At 43.4% G+C, this 21,881-nt stretch overlaps 2 protein-coding genes and 1 long non-coding RNA gene across 6 annotated transcripts; 1 reads left to right on the top strand and 2 right to left on the bottom strand.

Annotated features, from left to right (window-relative positions):
* Positions 1–2,286: 2,286 nt before the first annotated feature.
* LOC4329753 (uncharacterized) lies at positions 2,287–4,809 on the bottom strand. Its single transcript, XM_015771196.3, has 5 exons — positions 4,577–4,809; positions 4,344–4,393; positions 4,027–4,150; positions 3,771–3,878; positions 2,287–3,078 (listed from the first exon to the last, which is right to left on the bottom strand). Exons 1-5 carry the CDS (start codon positions 4,773–4,775, stop codon positions 2,423–2,425), a joined length of 1,137 nt encoding a protein of 378 aa, XP_015626682.1. The 5' UTR covers positions 4,776–4,809; the 3' UTR covers positions 2,287–2,422.
* A 1,573-nt stretch (positions 4,810–6,382) lies between these two features.
* Positions 6,383–11,350, bottom strand: LOC4329752 (uncharacterized). Of its 3 annotated transcripts, none has more exons than XM_015771193.3 (3): positions 11,223–11,350; positions 8,924–9,142; positions 6,383–8,801 (listed from the first exon to the last, which is right to left on the bottom strand). In XM_015771193.3, exon 3 carries the CDS (start codon positions 8,784–8,786, stop codon positions 6,819–6,821), a length of 1,968 nt encoding a protein of 655 aa, XP_015626679.1. In that variant the 5' UTR covers positions 8,787–8,801; positions 8,924–9,142; positions 11,223–11,350; the 3' UTR covers positions 6,383–6,818. The 3 variants fall into 3 exon arrangements, with proteins under 3 accessions (XP_015626679.1, XP_015626681.1, XP_015626678.1); XM_015771195.3 differs by having other exon boundaries at positions 11,102–11,309; XM_015771192.3 differs by having other exon boundaries at positions 6,383–9,142.
* Positions 11,351–15,706: 4,356 nt separating this feature from the next.
* Positions 15,707–16,983, top strand: LOC107280096 (uncharacterized). Of its 2 annotated transcripts, none has more exons than XR_010739753.1 (4): positions 15,707–16,144; positions 16,249–16,387; positions 16,498–16,597; positions 16,862–16,983. It is a non-coding gene; the product is annotated as an uncharacterized lncRNA (long non-coding RNA). The 2 variants fall into 2 exon arrangements; XR_003241004.2 differs by having other exon boundaries at positions 16,240–16,387.
* The last annotated feature ends 4,898 nt before the right edge of the window (positions 16,984–21,881 follow it).

Genomic DNA, 21,881 nt, shown 5'->3' with positions numbered 1-21,881 from the left:
ACACGAGAGAAAATTTAAACATATGCCTTTACCCTGTGCAAGGTTATATGCACTTCTATTTTCATCCCAATTTGCAAGATCAAAGCTTGATGATTCATAAAACATAAATCTCAAAAAAAAATGGACATGAAATAAATTGAAAAAATGTTGTTGGATTTAAAACTCATTCTAAATAGAAAAATTCAAACATTTTAGGAGGATTGTTAGAATGAAAATAGATATAAAAATTAACTACAGTAATAAATGACATTATTGGACTATTTTGGAGGGTGTGGGCGGGAGGGGGTGCAAGATATCTTTCAGGGCAGTCAAAATATATAAAAAAATTTCTCATGGGAACCACATACATTGTTTCGACACAACTGCACGATCTCAAGTAATTTTATTTTAGAATTTATATGTAGCGATGGTGCCAACGTTCAAAGCAAAATAAGTAAATTTAATTTAGTTTAGAATATAATAAAAGCATTATTATTAAAAGTCACCCATACATAAATATTCATAAGAAAATTTCACCACATTAAGTAAGGTGCCCGCGCATGTGCGCGGGCTACCTTCCTAGTTTGACTAAAGGCTAAAGGGAAAAATATGGTCCATAATTAATGGATGCGACTACACAGCGCGTGGTCGCGCGATAGTCTAAATGAGCGACCCATTTCTTTCCGTAATTAGTATCGTTCGGCCGCGCATCTCTTTCTAAAAATAACACACCGCTGTCTAGCGCGTCTTTCGGATAAGAAACAACATGTGTTTACGTTCTTCCCATTGAGTCAACTTGCGGCCCAAAACAAATCCAACGACTCCTTTGCTTGGGCCCGCCTGTAGGTCTAAAATAATCCCCAATCTATCAATCTCGGTGGATATGGTGCCCCCAATCTATCCATCCCGCGCGCTTCGCATCGCCGTCGTGACCGGAGAGGCGCCAGGCCGTCGGGCTCGCCGCGAGTGGGGAGGGCACCGGGCGGCCACCGCACAAGGCGCCCGCGCTTGCCTCGCCCGCGTCCAGCCATCGCCGCGGGCCAGCTAGGAGGCTCGCCGCCGCCGTGACCGGAGGGGACTGGGCGACCGCCGCGCGAGGCCGGGGCCGAGGCCCTGCCATGCGTCGACGTCGTTGTCATACATGGTCATCAACCGAGTGAGGCATCTCTGGCCATCGACGGGGAGGTTGAAGTCGAAGCCGCTGATGAGAATGCTAGGTCCCGATCTTCCGATAGATATTGATAACTCTTGATTTGATGGAAACTTGACACACACGATCCGGCTTCCGATCAACATGATCCGAACCCAGCAATCGTAGCAGCACGTCTCCTCTGGTTATCAACCGTGCACTGCCCGGTTGACCTCGCCGAGAAGGCTAATCCCTGCATGCGAATCGAAGAACACAAGCAAGAACAAGATATATTGCAACACAGTTGCATATGAATGATTAAACACTCGAATTTGGGGTTCTACAAACCGATCTAGCGGCGAAATTGCAATGGCAAAAATAATATAAGCAAAACCCGACTCAAAACAATGACGACTATTGAATAAATATGACTAGGGTCTAGGGACGTCATAGGGTTTCCCTAGGATGTACACCCCCTTGGTTGACCTTGGAAGATTAGATAGAGAGGCCATTGTTGTTGCGAAGAAGATGATTGTGATCCGATAATAATGTGCCATATGTAAAGCTTAATCTATTTTCTGTGGTTTGGCGCCTTAATTTTTATTTGGTGCCTTCTATTTAGCGCTTTTGTTTCCTTGGAGGTCCACGCTAATTAGAGTAATCGCTAACTATGTAATTTGGTGACAGACGGAGAGAATAATCTTGTAAGTTGTAATCTCCGTTTATAGTGGGGCCCCACAAAAAAGAATCGACAAACCGATGGTCTCTACGTAACACGGAAGGAAACACAACAACGAAACAGTGAAGCCGCAGCCTTGGAGACAAGCTGAGATTCTTTTGAGACTTTTTTTTTTGGAACTTTCGAGACAACTAATTGTACTGTAATTATTGTATCGTATAATTTTAGTGAAACAATATGTTGGTGAATATAAGATTTTTGAGGAATCTTAAGATTCTAAGAAGCAATTGGTTGATAACCAGCTTATAAAAATTTAAAGATATTTTTTAGTTTTTAGTCTAACTACATTTTCTCAGTTGTCACGATGTGAACGAAAATCTGGGTTATTTGGAAGAGGTTGTGATTAAAGAACTGCAACAAACTCCCCACACAGCTAGCAGTTCCGACTTCCGATACTGAAGTCACCGTCGACCCTTCACTGGTTGACCAAAGTCATGGATGGAGCAAAGCAACAAGCGCACGCCATTATTCCTTTTCAGTACAGGACTACAGGTCTCAACGTGACAGTACACATCCGACCAGCCGCACGCATGCACGGATCGGATGCTGCTACGTACGGTCCGCCCAAGTGCGCACTAGAAGGTGAACTTGAACACCATGTTGTGCTCGTACACCTGCCCCGGCCGGACGATCTGCGACGGGAAGCTCGGGTGGTTCACGGCGTCGGGGAACCCCTGCGTCTCCAAGCACAGCGCGCCGTACCGGCCGTACACCCTCCCGCCCTTGCCGCGCACGCCGGCGAGCCCGTTGCTCGTGTAGAACTGCACCCCCGGCTGGTCCGCCCACACCTCCATCGCCCGCCCCGTCGCGCCGTCGCGGACCTCCGCCACCGGCCGGAGCCGCCGCCGCTCGCCGTCGGCTGCGGCGCCGTCCACGGCGTAATTGGTGTCGTACCCGGAGACGGCGCCGCCGGGAACGGCGGCGCCGACGATGCGCGCGCCCACCGGGGCGCCGGCGAGGAAGTCGTAGGGCGTGCCGGCCACGGGCGCGACCCGCCCCGTCGGGATGAGCGTCGCGGCGTCCACGGGCGTGTACCGCGACGCGTGGATCCGCACCGTCTCGGCGAGGACGCTGGCGGCGCCGCTGCCCTCGCCGGCGAGGTTCCAGTAGGCGTGGTGGGCGAGGTTCACCGGCGTGGCCTTGCCCCGCGCCGTCGCGTTCATGCGCACGGCCAGCACGTAGGGGCGGGGCAGCTCGTACGTCACGAACACGTCCAGGTCGCCCGGAAAACCTGGTTAACCAAAAAAGATACTAAAAAAGGGAGACGATGTTGGATAACATTTCATAGCAGCAGTTCATCGCAATCTTGGACAAATTTCAGCATATGCTTTTGGGTTTATAGATTAATTCTCTCGCATTCGTACTGCTATGGTTCGAGTTAAAATGTGCAGAATGTTTGATGACATTGTGCTCTACACTGCTAGTACTAATATTTCAAGATTTTTGTCGATAGAGCACTTGATAGGTTCTCTCAATAAAAATGAGTTGCATGCATATGCACTATATGCAAATTGCAGTAGTGCTCTGCTGCTTTTTTGCCTTCCCTTTTCTTTTTTATCCTCCTGAAATGTTTGCCATAATGTCTTTAGTAGTATAGTGTGCGCATGAGGCTCGCTGTGCTGCAACACATCGTGGAAGTACAGCAAGCTTTTCCATGATGAGAAAGGATGAGAAGAGCACATTGCATATGCAGGAAAAACGCCCACTTCCCCCTCAAAATGTGAATATATATGTGATAGAAGTGGACCGCAGGATGCCGTTGGAAGTGCTTGCTACTTTGCTAGTGCCAAAGTTAAATATGCATCCAGTTTGCTCAGGTGTTTCTTAAAGCAAAAAATGTTATCGCAGGAAGAAACAGAACATAATATATGCAATTCATCATTAGCCAATTAGGCTAGCACGAGATCATCGATCAGTTACTACCTTGCTCCCCGTCGAAGCTGTGGTAGTACAGCGTGATGCGCGGCGAGTCGCCGCCGGCGACGTGCTCCTTCACCGTCCATATGACCTTGCTGAATCCACGGTGACCACCTAAGCAAAGCAAGAGCAAGAGCAAAGACGATGAAGCATGAACAATGAGTTAGTGACAGCTAGACTGACAGATCACTGAAAGAGTTTAGCCAGCCGGCGATCCGGCACAGGGGATGAGATCACACTGTACACATGCGGCCTGTGTTACCGTGGAGCGAGTTGTTGCCGTCGTTGCGGAACAGCCGGTAGGTCTTCCCGTCCAGCGTGAACCGCGCGTTGGCGATCCTGTTGGCTACGCGGCCGATCAGTCCTCCGAAGTAGGCCGTCCCGTTCTGAATTAATGTGCACGCCACATTCATTCACAAGCCAACTTTGATTCAGAAAAGAAAATTTATTTGGGCCACTTAATTTGAGAGTGAACAATTTGTTTGAGATCTGTTTATCTATATATACTGTAGTAATACATCACTGATCAGCAAGAAGGGAAGAGGATGAAGAAACAGAGGGGATTATGTATGATCTTACAACGTATTCAGCAACTGTATCGTAGCCAAGGACTACATCAGCCAAATTCCCTACAGGGAAAAGAAAACCAAAACGTATGAATTCACAAATGCTCTGAAGGTACAAAAAACAAGGATTATGCACCACAAAACGTATGAAGTCGCAATGTGCTAAATAAAAGCACCTATAAAAACAAAGAGGATATGCACCACAATTCCACAAACTCAACTGCAAAATTCAGAAGAACCATATACCTTTGGAGTCGGGAAGAATCACAGACATGATAGTAGCTCCCCAGTTGGTGACCCTGATGGAGAAATCCCCCTTCTTCAGCTCATACACCCCAACCATCTTCCTCCCCGCCGTTGCATTGGCATTGGCTCTGCCGGACAAGCCGAGGGCCACAAGGCACAAGAAGGCAAGAACAGTCAGTGTAAGCACAGCTCTTGCCATGTTGACAACAAAGCCTAGCTTCTTCTCGCTATGCAGCCTGCACAGTGGCCACCTGCTGCTTTATATGCAGATGCAAAGGCAATGGTGATGTCTAGTGGATTTAAAGCGATCTCCATCTTGGTTTGTGTGAGACCTTCCGTTCTCGAGGTTTTCAGTGAGAGGATACGGTGGTCCAGCGCCTCATGCTGTGCCGCATTTTCGCCGTCTGCTTTGCTTCCATCTCCTGTGCATAATCAGCTAAAATGGCTGCACTTTTGCCTGATCTGCTGTAGTGCTTTGCGCTGTTGCGCATCTGTGTAGTTGTGTCGTGAAGATTTCTGGCTACGGCTTGTGCACTTATTGCTACCAACCAACACCTGTTGCTAGTTGCTACTACTACGTGCAACAGAGTTGGATGCTGCATTGCTGCAATTGCAATGTATGGGCGTAGTTGTTTCAACATTACAACGCAATTCGGCTGTGCAAAAATAGTGATTCGACGAACATTATATTGCAACTCTGATCAGCGACAAAGCCACCGTCGTAGAGAAGCATAGGGAAAGCTATTTAAGCTCTCAAGGGCATGCAAACTACCCTACGTCCCACTCATTTATTACGGGTGTGTTTGGTTACCGGCCATACTGTACTACAACTAACGTTAGGTAAGTTGTGACAGCCACAAAAGTGTGGTGGACAAATTGCTAGCCACAAAGTGTGGTAAAGTTGACAAAAAAAATTGAGCCTATAACATATAGAACATGCTATTAAAAAAGTGTGGCAAGCCACAACTGTGGCAGTGAACCAAACACATGTCTAACAAACTGTGGCAGCCAAAAGTGTGGTGTGACAAAGTGTGGCCATGAACCAAACACCCCCTACATGTCAATCAAATTATTATATTTAAAATAACTGATAAAAAAGATTAATATGTAATAGATCACTCTACAAACATACGAGTTCAAATTTAACTTCTACAAATTATAACAAAATTAACAAATTAAACTTTTACTTGTATGCTTATATTCACAACCAAATTTGTAGTTGTAACAAAAATAGCAAATTAAACTCTATATATTCACAGATAAATTTGTTTTTTACAACTTGTAAAATTCGTATGTTTGCAGAGTGATATATTATGTATTAATCTATCTTATTATTATTTTGAAAAAAAATCATAATCATTTAGTTAATATGTGGTAATAAACGAGTGGACATATATCCACACGAGTGATTAAAAGAGTTTCTCATTTTCACCGTGCGGTTAGATCAAATGTAGCTTTGTATGTTTATATAAGGATATGTAATACAACAACATGTGTTGTCTAATTGTTTAAGAATTTTTCACAACTATTCAGGCAGCGTTTAAGAAACGATAACACATTTAGGGCTTGTTTGGTCCGTGACAAATTTACCCAAGCCAAAAAATGGTAATGTCAATATATTTGTCATGCATTTGGCGTTTGTAGCTTAAAAAAAAGCATGCTAAATTATTTGGTTTAGTTGAATTGGGCCAAAATAAAACTTTGGTAGCAAACCGAACAAAATGCCAGCCAATTTTTGCCAAAATATTTGGCAGTGATCAATTTTTGTCATTGGCAAAATGGTGGCAAGGTTGGCAAGGTCAGAAATGTCAAAGAACCAAATATTCGTCTTGAATTTCTGAGAATCATCGACTAGATGATTCTGCATATTGTAGCAGAAAGAAATGTCTGATTATTACATATACATTTCATTCACAAGAACCGCAGCTTAATGCCTTTTCCACCCGAAAAACCCCCTGACAAGTTCATGTCGACGTCGAAACTTATGAAATCCCCTGACAAGTTCATGTCTACTACATTTTATTCACAACGAACTCAAAACATTTGAAATCCCCTGACAAGTTCATGCCCTGAGACTTGAATCTTGACACGATAATAACATCAAAACAATCTATGAAGTTTCGTACCAACCTAACATCTATATGAGCTATAGAATCTCTTTCTTTTTTTCTCTTCGTTTTTTTTCCTCCGTTTTTTGAGATGCAGAAACTGACACTGATTTTCTCACACGAGCGCTGCTGCTTCAGAGCTCGTCGACGTCGACGTTCCTGAAGCTCCCGCCGAGCAACGACAGGAGGCCGCCACCGTGCACCCTCCCCTCGGGGACGACGAACCCTCCTCCCTCTCTGCCCCTGCCCATCGACGGCGGCGGCGCCGACGAGCACGACGACTTCATGGAGTTCGGGACCAGCACCTGAGGAGGTATCAGCTCTTGCCTCCTCGCCGCGCCGTCGCAGGCGTCGGAGTACTCCGACGCCGTGCTGACGCCGGAGGACGAGTAGCCGTTGTTCATGGCGCCGACGAGGCCGTGGAAGAGCCCTGGACCGATCATGCTCCCGCCGCCGCCGGCGCGACGCTGCTGTGAGGCCATGAGCGTGCCGTGCGCGGCGCAGAGGCCGCTCCGCCCGCGGGCGAACTTCTCGCAGCCGGTGGCCCAGGTGCAGCGCTTGCCGCCGCCGTGGGCCTTGCAGAACTCCGTGCTCCCCTGCGCGCTCTTGGCGCAGCCGTCGACCCTGCACCGCTTGCCGCCGCCGTGCTTGACGCAGCAGTCCGTGCGGCCGCGGGCGCTCTTGCCGCACCCGGGCACCGTGCACCGCTTCCCGCCGCCGTGCGCCACGCAGAAGCTGGTGCCGCCGTGGACGCTCTTGGGGCAGAGCCCGCCGCCCTCGAACATGCACCGCTTCCCGCCGCCGTGCGCCTTGCACAGCGGCGTGCTCCCCTCCGCGCCCTTGAGGCACCCGTCGAACACGCACCGCTTGCCGCCGCCGTGCGCCTTGCAGTACAGCGTGCTCCCCTGCGCGCCCTTTCGGCAGTCCGGGTACTGGCACCGCCGCCCGCCGCCGTGGGAGATGCAGAGCCCGACCCTCCCCTCCGCGCTCCGGATGCAGCCCTCGACCGAACACCTCTTCCCTCCGCCATGCTTGATGCACCGCCCGGACTTCCCCCGCGCGGCCTTCGGGCAGCCCTGGTGCCCGCACCGGCGGCCGCCGCCGTGGGCGATGCAGTGATCCGTCTTCCCCTCGGCGCTCTTGGTGCAGCCGAGCTGCATGCACCGGCGGCCACCGCCATGCGCCTTGCAGTAGGCCGTGCGGCTCTCGGCGCCCTTGTGGCACCCGGGCTTCTGGCACCTCTGCCCGCCGCCATGGGCGATGCACAGCCCCGACGCGCCTCGCGCTCCTTTGGAGCACCCCTTGAACCTGCACTTCTTCGGATGCCGGCGTTGCGACTGCGCCGCCGCCGCCGCCGGCTGCGTCGTCACAGGATTGGTCACCGTCGTGACCACGTCGGAGCTCACACCGAACGAGGTCTCCGTCATGGTCGCCGAAGGCTCAGGCTCAGGCTCAGGGCTGAGCTGACGAACGACGCGACGCCGCGCATGGCCATGGCGCGCGCCACCACCACTCACGGTGTTGTCCGTGTGATCCGCCACGACATCATGACGAGCCTCTTCAGGAGCCGACGCGTTGGGCCGAGGCGCGAAGAGCAGCGACGGCATGTACCCACCGGAGCTCCTCCTCGCCGACGTCGAGCCCTCATCGACGGCGGCGGCGAAGGAGATGATGTTCCCAGCAGGCGCTTCTTCCAGATGCTGAATCGTCGCGCCACCATGATCTCCCCGATGAAGCCCAAGGCTGAGCACCCCTGGCTCAGTGAAGGAGAAGCTCCTCTGGCTGAACAATGTCGCCGGCGCCGGCGCTTTCGACCTGCGCGCCGCGGAGGAGCCCATCTCCGGCGATGGACCCAATCCAAGAACCAACCCGCAGCCGTCATCTTGCGCAGACACACCATGACCCGACCTCCGGTTGTTACCTCTCTTGCCATGGATACTACTGTTCTCCATTGATGAACCCAGGTGGTCTAGGCAAGAAGAGCTCCGTCCATGGCTGTCCATGGTGTAGCTTGCCACAGAGTGTCCCATTATCACAACTGCGGAATTATCCATCAGATGCGGGTTTCCGCGGCGAATGATTTCCGGAAAACCGTTATTCATCTAGGCTAAGTAATCCTGCAATGTACAGAAGGTGGAAGAAACAACGAGACAAAGATAGATCAGGTGCTTCTTGATCTTGTTCTATATGTGCACTGGAGAGTAGACGAAGTGGAAGAAAATCAGCAGCAGCGAAGTACCGATGAGTCCACCACTGACAAAACCCGATGTGTCCGCCCTGTCCATGAACTTACTGTCTGGATTTCAGGAAAATTTTGATCCAGACTGTACTTCAACTCTGACGGGCTAGACCATCTGAGATAGTGATGTTAATTCTCTGGTAGTTGAGCATCAAGAAGCAGCAGGTTGTAGCCAGATAATTTCTGTCTGATGGAAAAAATTTACCAGACTGAAAAGTCCTGCAATAGGATGGAAATGGTAAGTCAGCTCAAGATCATGCCACAAACGACTGTAGGATTGGTAGTATCATCAAATGCATAATTAGAAAAGGACAGTCTAGACTTCTTTGCACAGGGATCTTCAGGAAGAACAAACAATCAAGTCTTGGGAATGACTTTGAATTGCTGAAACTGAAGACTTTTAGGAGCTACAGGTTTTTTGTGCTTCTAATTTCATTTTCTGTAACAGTGCTCGTACAATCTCTGTTTCTCTGACTGATTACATGGTTCCACTAAAATTTTAATTGCTGTCTTCCCAACAGGAGTTCAAGATCAAGCTTAATTGCAGTGAGGAAGTCAGCTAGTCCTGACCATTAATTCATTGATCACAACAGCTACAACACACCACGAAACTATCATCGAAGGAAATTTTATCTCGGTAGAATGACTAATGTTTCGGTAGAGTGAATGTTTACAAGAAATACATTTTAATATTTTGCACGTTATAAAATTTTAAATTTTGTTTTCGTAGGCAAACTAGTTATTCCATTTATCAAGAGGGGAGTTAAACAGAATTAGTCAGATACAGGAATTCAAGCTAAACCCAAGGTCTCACCTAATAAATAATCACGAAATGTTTATTAGACCAAATTTTAGTTTGAACTCATAATTACATATACCTTCTAAATATTTAAGAAATATAAAGGCGTGTCCAGTACATAATAAAAGTCAAAACTTCCGCACATCCACATATCAACAGAGTCCCCCCATCATTTTTTCTTGACAAAAATGGGTTGGCTAGCAACTTGACTGAAATTTTTAGCAATTCTAATTAGAACCCCAGCACGTCATGCTAACTATGTTGACAATTAAGCAGATGAACTGAATCACATAAATCTCATGCTGCATAACTAAGAACGGATCAGTGCAATTAATCGCCACTTTCTCATAGAATTACTGCTTAATTTAGCATGTTCATGTCGTACCTAACAGAGCAAACATGCCAGATCGTTTCTTCACCGTACAAACCGCATATTCAGCTTAATAGCCATGAACATACACATATTTTTTTAGGACAATTGGAATCTCTGATTCAGTTGACTAGACGATCGGTAACCGACGAAAAGAGAACATCACAAGCATGAGATGCTACCTGTGCATGTGATGTTCTATTGGATTCAAAACAAGATTCATACGTATGACCAAGCGAACAGCTAACTAAACAACCCTGACCACAAACATAGGTGTCACCTTGAGCCTTGGCTTGCATGAGACAAGCTGAATAGCTTGGTGGTATTCTAGTAGGACCCATGGCTGTGAAAACCATTTCAGATTTACGTGGGAAAAATACCTGAAACTACCTAAACCGCAGCAACTCCGATACAAATCCGTACCATACTAAGAGAGTATATTCATGTCCTGGACTAAAAGAATTAACTACGTTTATAGGGTGTGGCTGTTTGCTAAGGTGTTCTATGAGGAACAAATCAAGCGAAATTCTTCCGTTTTTTATATGGAAAACTGTTTCAGTTTATGCAGCAAGCTTCAAGGTGGAAGAGAAAATAATCACATATATGAGCTTCCCTACAACTTTGTCCAATATCTGTCACAATTTGTAAACAGTACCTCGATATCTGGTTTTGAAGAGAAAAGCTAAATCTAAAGAGAAAATATCAGCAAATTCGCTCACACTTCCTACCGCACAAGCTTCGAGAAACCCAGCAAAACAAACAAAAAATCTTGTGAATTCCCACAAACCAACCAAACAAACAAAGCAGGGCACACGCGACAGATCTAACTAAAACCGCGCAAACAATTCCCTAACCGAAGCCCATCCATGGACATCAACCTGAAGAGAGAGACTCGAATCGCTACAGGGAAATCAAGAACTCACCCGCAGAAGAAATTTTTTTAAAAAAAATAACTAACACACATGCAGGCCTAACCGAATATTCTTGCGACTCTACTACCCATACATACCAGGAAGCAGACATAGATCGATCAGAGCAAAGGTAGAAACAACCAAAAGATTAATTTCGCCCAGGGAATTGAAGAAGAGGGCGTGGATTTGGGAGGAGAGGAAAAAACCAGAGGGAATCACCTATAGCTAGTAGAATCTCGGAATCTCAAACGGAGGAGACGAGACGAGACGAAACGACTCCGGTGGCTGGCTGAGAGAGAGAGAGAGAGAGAGAGAGAGATTTGATTAGAGTGAGAAGAGAGCGTATTTATGGCCGTCAAGCTGATGGTGGCGTCTTCCGGTGGCTCGGCTCGTTGGCGGCTCGCTGCCGCGCCGACGTCAAGATGACGCGGCTGCTGCCGCTGCGCGCACGAGCACTGTATCGGCTCGGCTCAAGCCGACGAGAGCCGCGGCGTGTGTGGTGCAGGTTTGGTTTTCCTCTCGCTCTCGTTTGGTTGTGTGGTGGTCTACATTTTCGGATGGTGGACTTTTCTTCCTCTGCTGCGAGTGGTCACCTTGGTTACTTTTGTTCAACCGTGACAGCATTATTTCCGAACGGAATTTCGATGGTGATGTTTTCAGCACCTCGCTGTTGTCACAAATTTGCAGAGTAAAAAAAGGATTAGTCTTACTTTCTATATCATCTATCGACGATGTAAATATGGTATATATAGAAAGAATCGTGTGGGTCAAGAGGTTTGTGGTATGAAACTTACGTGTTTACGTAAAAGAAAAAGGACAAAAAAAAAAAGTGGTTCCGCGAGGAAAGTATTACTGCTATTTGGTTGCTTGAGATATCAATTCTTCATGACAACAATGGAGTATTGCACCAACTCGAAAGAGTTCGATCGCCATGTCTCTTAGAGCTTTAAAACAACAGTTATTCGAGACACGGCTCCTGTCAAACAAATGTGCTGAATGTGTTAGGAGGACAAATACTAGTATGATCTTATTTTTTTTTCCTTCTACATACCACATATCAAAGCAAGTACAATAATGGGCTAATAGCTTGCGTGCATAAGATTTTAACATATTTGGCGGAGAGATAAAAGCTGAGAGAGAAAAGCGAACGACTAAATTGTCGCCGGCTCAAGCGCCGATGCCTAGATACTTTTTCTGACACAGCCTTGTGCAAGTGAGGAGGCAGCCGTGAAAAGTCAATAGAAAAATAGAACATGAACTTACTCTCTCTATTCTTAAAAAAAAAGACAACCTAGTACTATGACAACGAATCTAGATATAGAGTATATAGATTTGTTGTACTATGATGTGTCACATCCTAATACTAGTTTGCTTTTTTTTTAGGACAGAGTAAAACACAGCCAAGGTCATAAAATGAATGCATTAGGTAAAGCAAGACTATAGCCAGTTACTGTATTTAGTGTGATTTAGTACTATTAGATGATGTGGTAGATTTTAGAACTAACAGTTGATGGTACTATTAAACTTGCTCTCAATGGTACATGTTTGAATAAACAGCCAAAGGAAGATAAACGGCACAAGCTATGCAGGGCAAATTCAGGTGAGAATGCTGGGAAAAAGAACCCCACATGAGGTATCTGGACCTCAGGCACAGGCAGTCACTCGTTCTTGCCGTCTCTTTCAGCAAAAAGTAGATCGGGGCCACGGCGAAAAGTCCTCTGCAGCGACGCGACGATGCGCGATTGGCCGTGCCATTACGTGCACAGGCTGCATCTCCCAGGGCCTCTCATTGGGTTTTGGATCTTTTCTACAACAGACCAAGGAGAGAGAAGCCGATCGATCAGTGAATTGGTCCGGTTGGTAGCCCGGATTCTTGCTTGAGTAGTGGACCATCCCCAATTATTGTTGCCCGGTGTGTGTGACCACTTGCATTTATATTGTTGGTGTTTAGATGTGTTCGAGTCCCTTCGTTGCAAAATATAAGGAATTTTAGTTAGATGGGATACATCCTGTTGTGAAACAAATCTTTAGGAGATAAGTTTCTTGTGGGTCAATCTGAACCGGAGTAGAGATAAGGTCTATCTCCTCCTAAGACCCCTATATATATAGGAGCAGGGTGTGACATCTATGGCTAATGGCTAACTTGTATTACAGATGAGATCTATAATGAAGAGAGAGAGCTCTACCCTATATTTGTGTTCATTGTCTACTTCTGCAATTGAGGGCAAAGGGAAGGGTGCGGGTGTTCTACATCATCTCACGCCTCTACTGCTGTGGGAGGGACAGGGAACGGATCCGGTGATCCGCTAATAGGCGCGTTGGTTTACAACACATCCTAATTCTACGAATCTAGATGGATGTGTCCCATCCAACCAAAACTCATTATATTTTGGGACGAAAGGAGTAGGAGTTATACTACTACTATTGTGTTATGTTATGTGACTGCTACTAATTTTATGTATACACCCCCGCAAAAGAAAATTTTATGTATTCACATTTGGACCATTGCATGCTTATTATAGTTGAATGTTGATTTTAAATGGGATGTGAATTGCAGTTGGCTTGGATCAATCTGCTATATATGATATGTGAATGAGCTAGGTTGGTGGATGCATCATGGATGTGAATTTTAGTACATGCATGATTTGGATTCACTAGGTTGCTGGATGGTATGTGATCATATATATTCTTCCATGACCACGACATCTAGCGAAATTTGTTAACTAGTGGGTTAAATTTTAAAGTTATTTTAATGACAACAAATCTATCCAATCGTATCAAAGGCAAAGTCCAACTAAACAACGAGAACATTGGCCTTTGTGATTTCCCATAATGTTCCCTTTCCTCAGTGCTTTTAATAGTTTATTTGTATTAGCTAGGGTAGCCATTTGTTTTAAGAGAGTCGAGTACGAGGGACTAGATTGTCCTCTCTTAAAATAGAGAAGAGAAGGAAAGTATCGTGTGCAAACCCTGTTAATAAGACTAGCCATCAACCCATATGTTACATGGATTATTAATATTGATATTATAAATATTAAAGTCTAATCATATGCTAGATATATCGGTTAGTCCTCGAACTATAGAATCTTAGATATAAAGAAGAGTACACACTAGATACAACTTTCTATAGTTAATTTTAAGTTTAAATAAATGAAAATACTGTTTTTGAGACCAAGATAGTTACAACTTCATATTTATTACTAGCTCCCAAAATAACTTCAATTTTCATTTAGCACACATACACCAATACAAAAGCACAAATAATACAATATCCTACACTTTATTAAATTCCACTACAGATTTCCCCACTTTATCTTTTCTATATCTCTCACTTTCATATACTCCAGTGCGATGATTGCTGAAACATTAAGTTACTTTGGGATAATAAGATGCTGCAAAATGAAATTATCTTGCGAAGGAGGAGTATTTCTAAATTTCACAATTACTAAATCTTGGAAAAGCTAAAACTAAAGTCTATGGTATTTCCAATTGTAGGTTTAATCTAATATGAAATATTGTTATAATCTATGGTCACGATAATACGATCTACGTAAGTAGCAAATATATTTTTTTTCTAGTTAACACGGAGCTTCCTTAGAATGGCCAATTAGTATAGTTATATATATATATATATATATATATATATATATATATATATATATATATATATATATATATATATATATATATATATATATATATATATATATATATATATATATATATATATATATATATTCTTTTGCAAGGTTACAAATAAGAACTTAAAGCTTTGTTTAGTAATATGGTGAATTATGATAATATTTTTTAGTGTGACATTTCTATTTCTTTTTTCCTAATCATAGTTTGATTCCTCAAAGCCAAAATTTTATCATTCATGTGTTTCCAAAGCAATTTAAAGTGACTAAGTGAGAATAGCTCAACTATTTATGTTCTTTTTAGTGAAACATGTTCACTTGGTTTAAGTTCTAAACTTGATACGGGTGTTTGGATATACGTCTAACTATTATTTTAGTGATAAGCATCTATAATGACTTTATCAATATCAACATATACTGATGGTGCTCATAGAAGTATGGTGTATATGCGTGCACGTTTGTAGGGATAATTATGTGTTCAGAGCGTATCCGTTTGTACTGTGCGTGTTTTGAAAAAAGAACTGCTAAGGTGAGTTGAGCATAATAATCCCAAATTTGTATTGGATGATTGCAGGAAGATAAAATATCCATCCAAACTAAATAAAAAGGAGCATAATAGATTCTCTTCATGCCATGATCCCTTAGGACCCTTACAAAAGCTACTTTTCCTAGGATTAACTCCATTTATGTCCAAACATGCACCGTTTCTCTCAAAGATGTCTAAGACATTTCAACACAAAAATTTGTTTATGCTTCCATCCCATTTATATATCGAATAGAATCCTGATTGGTGACTACTGACATAGTGTCGCCCACTGCCCCCCATAATTTCTCCCAAATCATGGTGGTGCCGCAAATAATTGCCTTGCGTCGCTTCTTCTTTCCACTGATGGATTGATGTGCTCCTGGCAAGATGAGCCGCGGCTCATCGGCTGTACGGCTCGGCTCAGTGTGGGGGAGCGGCTCGGCTCGGCTCCGGCCCCACCGGCTCTGGACGTGCCGTTCACGCGCCCGAGGCGCGCGCCCCGTTAAAAAGAAAAACATAGGGACTCCCCACCCACCGGAGCACCCCTACCACCACACGCGCGGCCCACCGACAGGGGTGGCCCACGCCGTGCCATGCCCCACTTGTCAGTGACCGTATAGGAATCTCTTGCACTAGGATTCCAAGGTGACGCCCCTGTGGGCCCCACGCCCACCACAACTGGGCGGAAGGCGACGAAAGCGGGCCTCTCGCCGGCCGCCGCGTGGAGCGCCGCCACTCGCCGCCGGTGGGGCCCACCCACGGCGGCCTCTCGCGCGCTCTTGACTCGATCGACCGGTGGATCCCGGCCATGCCGGGCAGTACGGCCGTGGAGAGGGGGGTGGGGTTGGTGGTGGAGGTGACGTTAGCGGTGGCGGGACTCGTCGTCGTCGTCGCCGGCGGCCGGTGGGACGGGCGGAGACGCGGCCGCCGCCGGTCGCTTTCGGGGGCTCTCTCCCTCCCTCGCCGGAAAAATGCAAGTAAGATAGGTTTTCTTTTTCCCTTCCCTTTTCACCACCAAATTAAAATGTTTTTGGAATGTTTTTTTCTAAAATTTTTTGCCCTTAATTTCAAGGGTTAGCAGTTCTTGTCGTCTACTCCTTCTGTCCCAAAAAGAACTAATTTTTTTCTATGAATATGGACATGCAAAATTGATTTTTTTTGGGACGGAGGGAGTAGCTTGATGCTCTTCTCGATCTGACCGTACGTCCAATCGGAGCGAGGTAAGTTGCTCGGGTCAACACGTAATTAGGCCCGGAAAAAAAAATGAAAAATACAAGGGCTAAATGCTGCTAAATTAAACCGGCGCTAATGATTGGTTCTTGCTTGTCAGGGTTCAGCGAGGTTTGGTGATCGATAACGAAGCCGTTTACTTGTGCGAGAGAGCAGCAACGAATTCAAAGGTCACCGATCGAAGCTGCATTGCACATCAGGTGAAAATTAATCTTTTAATTTCACGTGTTTTTGTGGTTTTTACCAGCGTGAAAAGTGGAAAACCCTCGGCCAATGAGATCAAGATCCGGTACGCATACGGAAGGTTGACGGAGTATTGTTCTTTCTTTACGATAGTTATTATTGACATCGTCTATTTTGCTATAATGTTTGTCACGTAATCACGTTTGACGTTTCATGTTAAAAAAAATTCACCAGGATTTTCACTCTGTTTGTAATGATGTTTGTAATGAAAGCTCCTGTAGGCGAGAAGGCGAGAGCTCGAATGGATGAAGAAAGAAGCATAATCGTCTTGTGAGGTAAAATGTTTGAATACAGCATATCTGTAAATTGTCACTGCCTTTATATATAATCTTAAAAACACCTACTCCCTCCATCCCCAAAAAGTGAATCTAGGACTAGATGTGACATATTCTATTACAACTAATTTAGACAAATGTATGTCTAAATTCATTGTAATAGGTTATGTCACATCCAGCACTATGTTGGTTTTTTATGAGACAGAAGAAGTATCTTTTATTTCACATTTGAGTACACCACTTAACTATCTATGACAGGAACCGTTGTGCGTTAGCATGAGCATCCGTTTTCTTACTCATTGCGCATTAGCACATCATTCAACAGTAAAAAGGAGCTGAGAGCTGAACTATTCGGCAAAAAAAATACAAAAGTTAGCAGCATCTCTTTTTCTGACGTAACATAGTATCATTGAGAGAAGAAGAGGTAAATAAGGAAATATAAGAGGTAGAAAGAATTTACCAAATAGGGCACTACTAGCAATTTCACTAGCAGCCATGAAAATAGTGTGGTAGCCTGTTAGGTATTGGTTGCTGATTGTAGCCACTAATCCAGATTAAAATGCTGGTGCTTTACCAATAAATACCTGTAACTGACGTGATGCCACTAGGCCACAGGGTGCAAAAGCCAAAAGGTATGCCATTTTCTGATGCACTGAACCCTGATCTAGACCCTGCCGGACTTCCATCATCCTAGATCCTTTCCTTAATTTACTACTAGTAGTGTTGGCTGTACGCCTACCAGATGTCTGCACCAAAAGAAACCCGCTTGTGCAAAGTGGACACTTGATTCAGAGTATTATTGTTTACACCTGCTTGATCTGCTTGTTTCACAGTTGTATAGATGCAGAGCTACCCTGTTGATTTTCTATAATGCCAAGTGTTCAACTTGAGTTGCCAATAACTGAAAATGCCAAATTTTAAATTAAGTTCTTGACAAACAAAGAAATTTGAGTTCAGGAAAACATACTAACTCCGTCAAAAAAAGACTTTATTTCTGGATACTTACATCTAGACAAGTACTTGTTGATGTACATAACTATAGATCAAACCATAATAGAATTGTGCAATTTCCTCCATATTTTCTACAGTACAAAAGCTCAGTGCCAGACACTCAATCAGGGGGTACCATTTTTCCTCGAAGCGTCAATAGAAGCTAGAGACATGATGCTAAATGGGTTGTTAAGGCGACGACAATATGTAATAAATTAATTAGTTACTGTAATTAATTAGTTAGTGCTACTCCGATTAAGGAACGGATGCAGTGTCATCATGATCTTTTGGACTGCACCATTGGGAGCTAGGAAGGATTCTTCCATCCAGATTCAAAAGGACAAGTTTGCTTCTCCACATATGCCTTTTAAAAAAACCCCGGGAGCAATTAAGAATAAACCACCCTACTTGCGAGTCTGTGACGCAAGCAACAGCCATTGGCCCGGCACAAAGGTTTCTCTGAATATATAAGCTCCTTGCTCAACTATCAACGCCTGCAACTGCATCTCTAATAATTAAGCATCCAAAATGCTCCACGTACATCAAGCACAAGCTCATACAAGTTAGCTAGCTGCCAAAGTTAATTAGCATCACCGGCATAGTGACATGTTAGGTGTAACAGATTCCGTATATCCCTGTGGCCCACATGTCAGAAGAGTACTTAAGCTCTTGTTCGGAAGGCTTGAGATTCTGGGGTGGGTAGCCACTGGTAAGCATCAGGAAAAAAAATAGATTTTCAGCTTCCGGCTTTAATTTATTTTCTAAACTTTATAACTTCAATTCTTAGGATCTTCATAAAAATCTAAACTGTTAAGGAGGGCTGAAAACTCTTTAGAAAAAAGTTGCAGTTGTCAAAAGCTTCTAAACAGGACCTAAGATTGATTAGATGACACATTACAACTTAACTTGTAAGCATGGCAATTAGCATGGAGCTACTACAATATAATGTACTACTTCCTCCATCTACTTTTGATAGTCATATTTTATCTTGACACACAGACCAAGGATAAGTAATTCTACTTATCATTCTATTAAACATGCTAGTAGTCATTCCTCGTAAACAAACGATTCATTAATATTTATATTTATTAATACCCATATAGCCAATCATGTGTGGAAGCATAGAGAGTCATGCATTAAATCCGTGAAAATCATTAAGATGATAGGTTGTTGGATTAAAATATGCCTATCAAAAATAAATTTTTCAGATTTGGAAATATAACTATCAAAAGTTGGAGGGAGTAGTATATAACAACAGTAGCTACGGCCCAAGATGTTTGCATTTGGGGGGGGGGGGGTGGGGTGCAGCGAGATGTGCGATTACACGCACACCTAGATTAATTAGCTGCCTAAATCCTAATCATACATGGGGCATGTTACCCAGCGGGAAACCATCGGAATCGGCGGTTTCGGTGGCGAGAGATAAACAATTCATCGGCGAGTGGAGTGACGTAGGGTTGGTAGTACTAGTACATATTGTGACTAATTAATCGCCATTGTAATTTGTACAACTAAACAAGTTGCCGTCCACGTAATTAACAGGTCATGCATGCATTGCTCGAGGAAAACGGGAGACGATTAAAGCTCCAGCTAGACTGCACGTAATGAAGCTATTTAATTAAGTTGGCGATTAATTAATTAGTATGTAATCTCTCCTTTCGGATGAACGATTAGTGTATAATTAATCTCTCATTACGTAAGTTTGATTAAACCAGTAAGGTTTATTTTGTGTGTACATCGCCGGGGACGGCGGAAAGGCGCGGCGAGCGCCAGATTTTTTGCCTTTTGGTGATAAGCAAAAGGGTAGAAACGGTGCGCTGCGTATGAGAGCTTTTGCTTGGATTTGGTCTGGTTTGATTAGCCCAATTTTTATTTTGGGAGAGAGTGGCTTATCACAGTGCTTATGAGACAACACGTTATATTTTCCTAGTCGATTAAATCGTGCAACAGCAGGGTGCTATAGCGACATCCAATCATGGAGATTAATTTAGGATTTTTGTGTGTCCTTTCTTAACTTATTTAGGCGAAACTTTGCGAGCTGACGGTGACAAATTTCTCATCTGGCCATTACTTAGGGTGAGCAAATTGTTATTTACGATTCTGTGGGCAAAATAACTCTTCAAGTTTCGGAAAGAGTAGTTTCGCCCGGTTGTTTTTCTGCGGAGAGTTGGTTCGAAAGCTCTGTATAATTTTTGGTGCGTAGCGTGTGCATTGTTCAACTAATTGTTTTATTATTATCTTGAAAACGAGAGATTAGTTTCTGTTTGGCATAGGTTGAACTTCTCGTCGGAAACAAAAAAAAATAAACAAAGGTAGGTGAAGTAATCAATCTCGTCCTAATTAAAGAAAACAATACAGGCATTGTATTTTTTTTCACACCGGTGAAACTCTATATCACCATATCCTATCTTAATGTAAAGTTACAATCCACTGAATACTAAACCTTAACATGCAAAAATATCATATCATCATTCACTAACAATTGCTATATCTTAAAGATCATGCAAACATGCTATATTATATATAATTCTCTAATTTATCAAATTTTAAAGCTTTAAAATACAAGTATGTTAAATCATCATCCCACATAATTCACATTATAAAGTTATAACCCACTAAATTTTAAAGCTCAACATGCAAAGATGCCACATAATTATCTACTAACAATTATGACATCTTAAAACATCATGCAAGCACGCTATATTATCTATAATTCTATAATTTATTAAATTTTACAGCTTTAGAATACAAGTATGTTATAAATCATCATCCCATATAATTTACATAATATTTCAATATCCCTCCCCATCATTTTTTATGATATCCTATATACCTATATAATTTATCCTCACTTAGGGAATGTTATTTCTCTCTTAAATCATTAAACCATATCACATCAATTATTTGTAACCCTTATATGATTAATCTATTGTTCAAATTATCTCCCTTCTTCTCTTCTCTCATTAAGTCATATCATCTTAATTATTTTTAACCCTTACATAATTAATCTATGGACTAAATTATCTCACTCATTTTCTTCTCTCATAAAGCCACATCACTTTACTTTTACATTTGAATCATCAATATATATACTATTTAAATTATTGTAGACCACATCAACTTATGCTATCTAGCTATCTTACATATTATTTTTACTTATTGTTATCACATGAAACTCCTGGAGCAATACGTGGGGAAACTGAGGGTTTCACCTAAGTATATAGCAGGTTCATGACCTTGATATATTTTTTAAAGAGTTAATGATCTTGCATAGCACATAAATATTTACCAGAAATTTTGGTGGTTTTTACTCATAATATTTTATGACCCGAATTATTACTAGAAACGTTCTTTACCAATATTTTCTGAGTTTTACTATTAATAGAAAAATGATTCTACTATGGTTGTTGATGCAGAAATATAGATATAGATATGATAGATGAGAAAAAAAGTCTATTGATTTTACCACTAGTAGAATTGAAGCCACTATAGAATTTGTCTTACCCAAAAAAGTTCATTTGCCTCGTACAGTACAAAGACAGGTCATTACCCAAAAATGTTGATCTGGTTGTGTAATAATCTAGATTGGCTTCTTTTGTTTTGTTGGTTGTGATCTCTGGGCTCCAATAGTTGAAGATACATGTTGACTTGCCGTTAAAACGATAAGATCAACAGCTACACAAAACTTGCTCTAGATGTGCAGCACACAGAAGAGCATGGTACAAGTAACCATGAAACACGGTGCATGGGCAGGAAACAAACCTACTACGTCACCTGCCGTAGTTTGCTGCAATAAAAAATATGTCCAAGATCACAGGTGCATGTATCGGTATGAATTGATTAATATTGGAAGTAGCCAATAATAGTGAACACCGGGTCAAATCTAGTTTAGTATAGAGCTGAAGATTCCTCCCCGTCGACTAGAATCCAGCTCCTCTAATTAACTATTCTTGCAACCGAGACTCCTCCCCTTTTT

Source organism: Oryza sativa, chromosome 2, assembly GCF_034140825.1.
Source record: "Oryza sativa Japonica Group chromosome 2, ASM3414082v1".
Taxonomy (NCBI): Eukaryota; Viridiplantae; Streptophyta; class Magnoliopsida; order Poales; family Poaceae; genus Oryza; species Oryza sativa.
This window is presented reverse-complemented; position numbering and strand designations above follow the sequence as displayed.

Excerpts from the sequence above, each read along its gene's own strand:
- LOC4329753 (XM_015771196.3), bottom strand. The coding sequence starts at position 4,775 with ATGGCAAGAGCTGTGCTTACACTGACTGTTCTTGCCTTCTTGTGCCTT. Across the intron at positions 4,151-4,343 it reads ATACAGTTGCTGAATACGTT|AACGGGACGGCCTACTTCGG; the intron begins GTAAGATCATAC and ends ACATTAATTCAG. Across the intron at positions 3,079-3,770 it reads CAGCTTCGACGGGGAGCAAG|GTTTTCCGGGCGACCTGGAC; the intron begins GTAGTAACTGAT and ends TTGGTTAACCAG.
- LOC4329752 (XM_015771192.3), bottom strand. The coding sequence starts at position 8,786 with ATGAATAACGGTTTTCCGGAAATCATTCGCCGCGGAAACCCGCATCTG.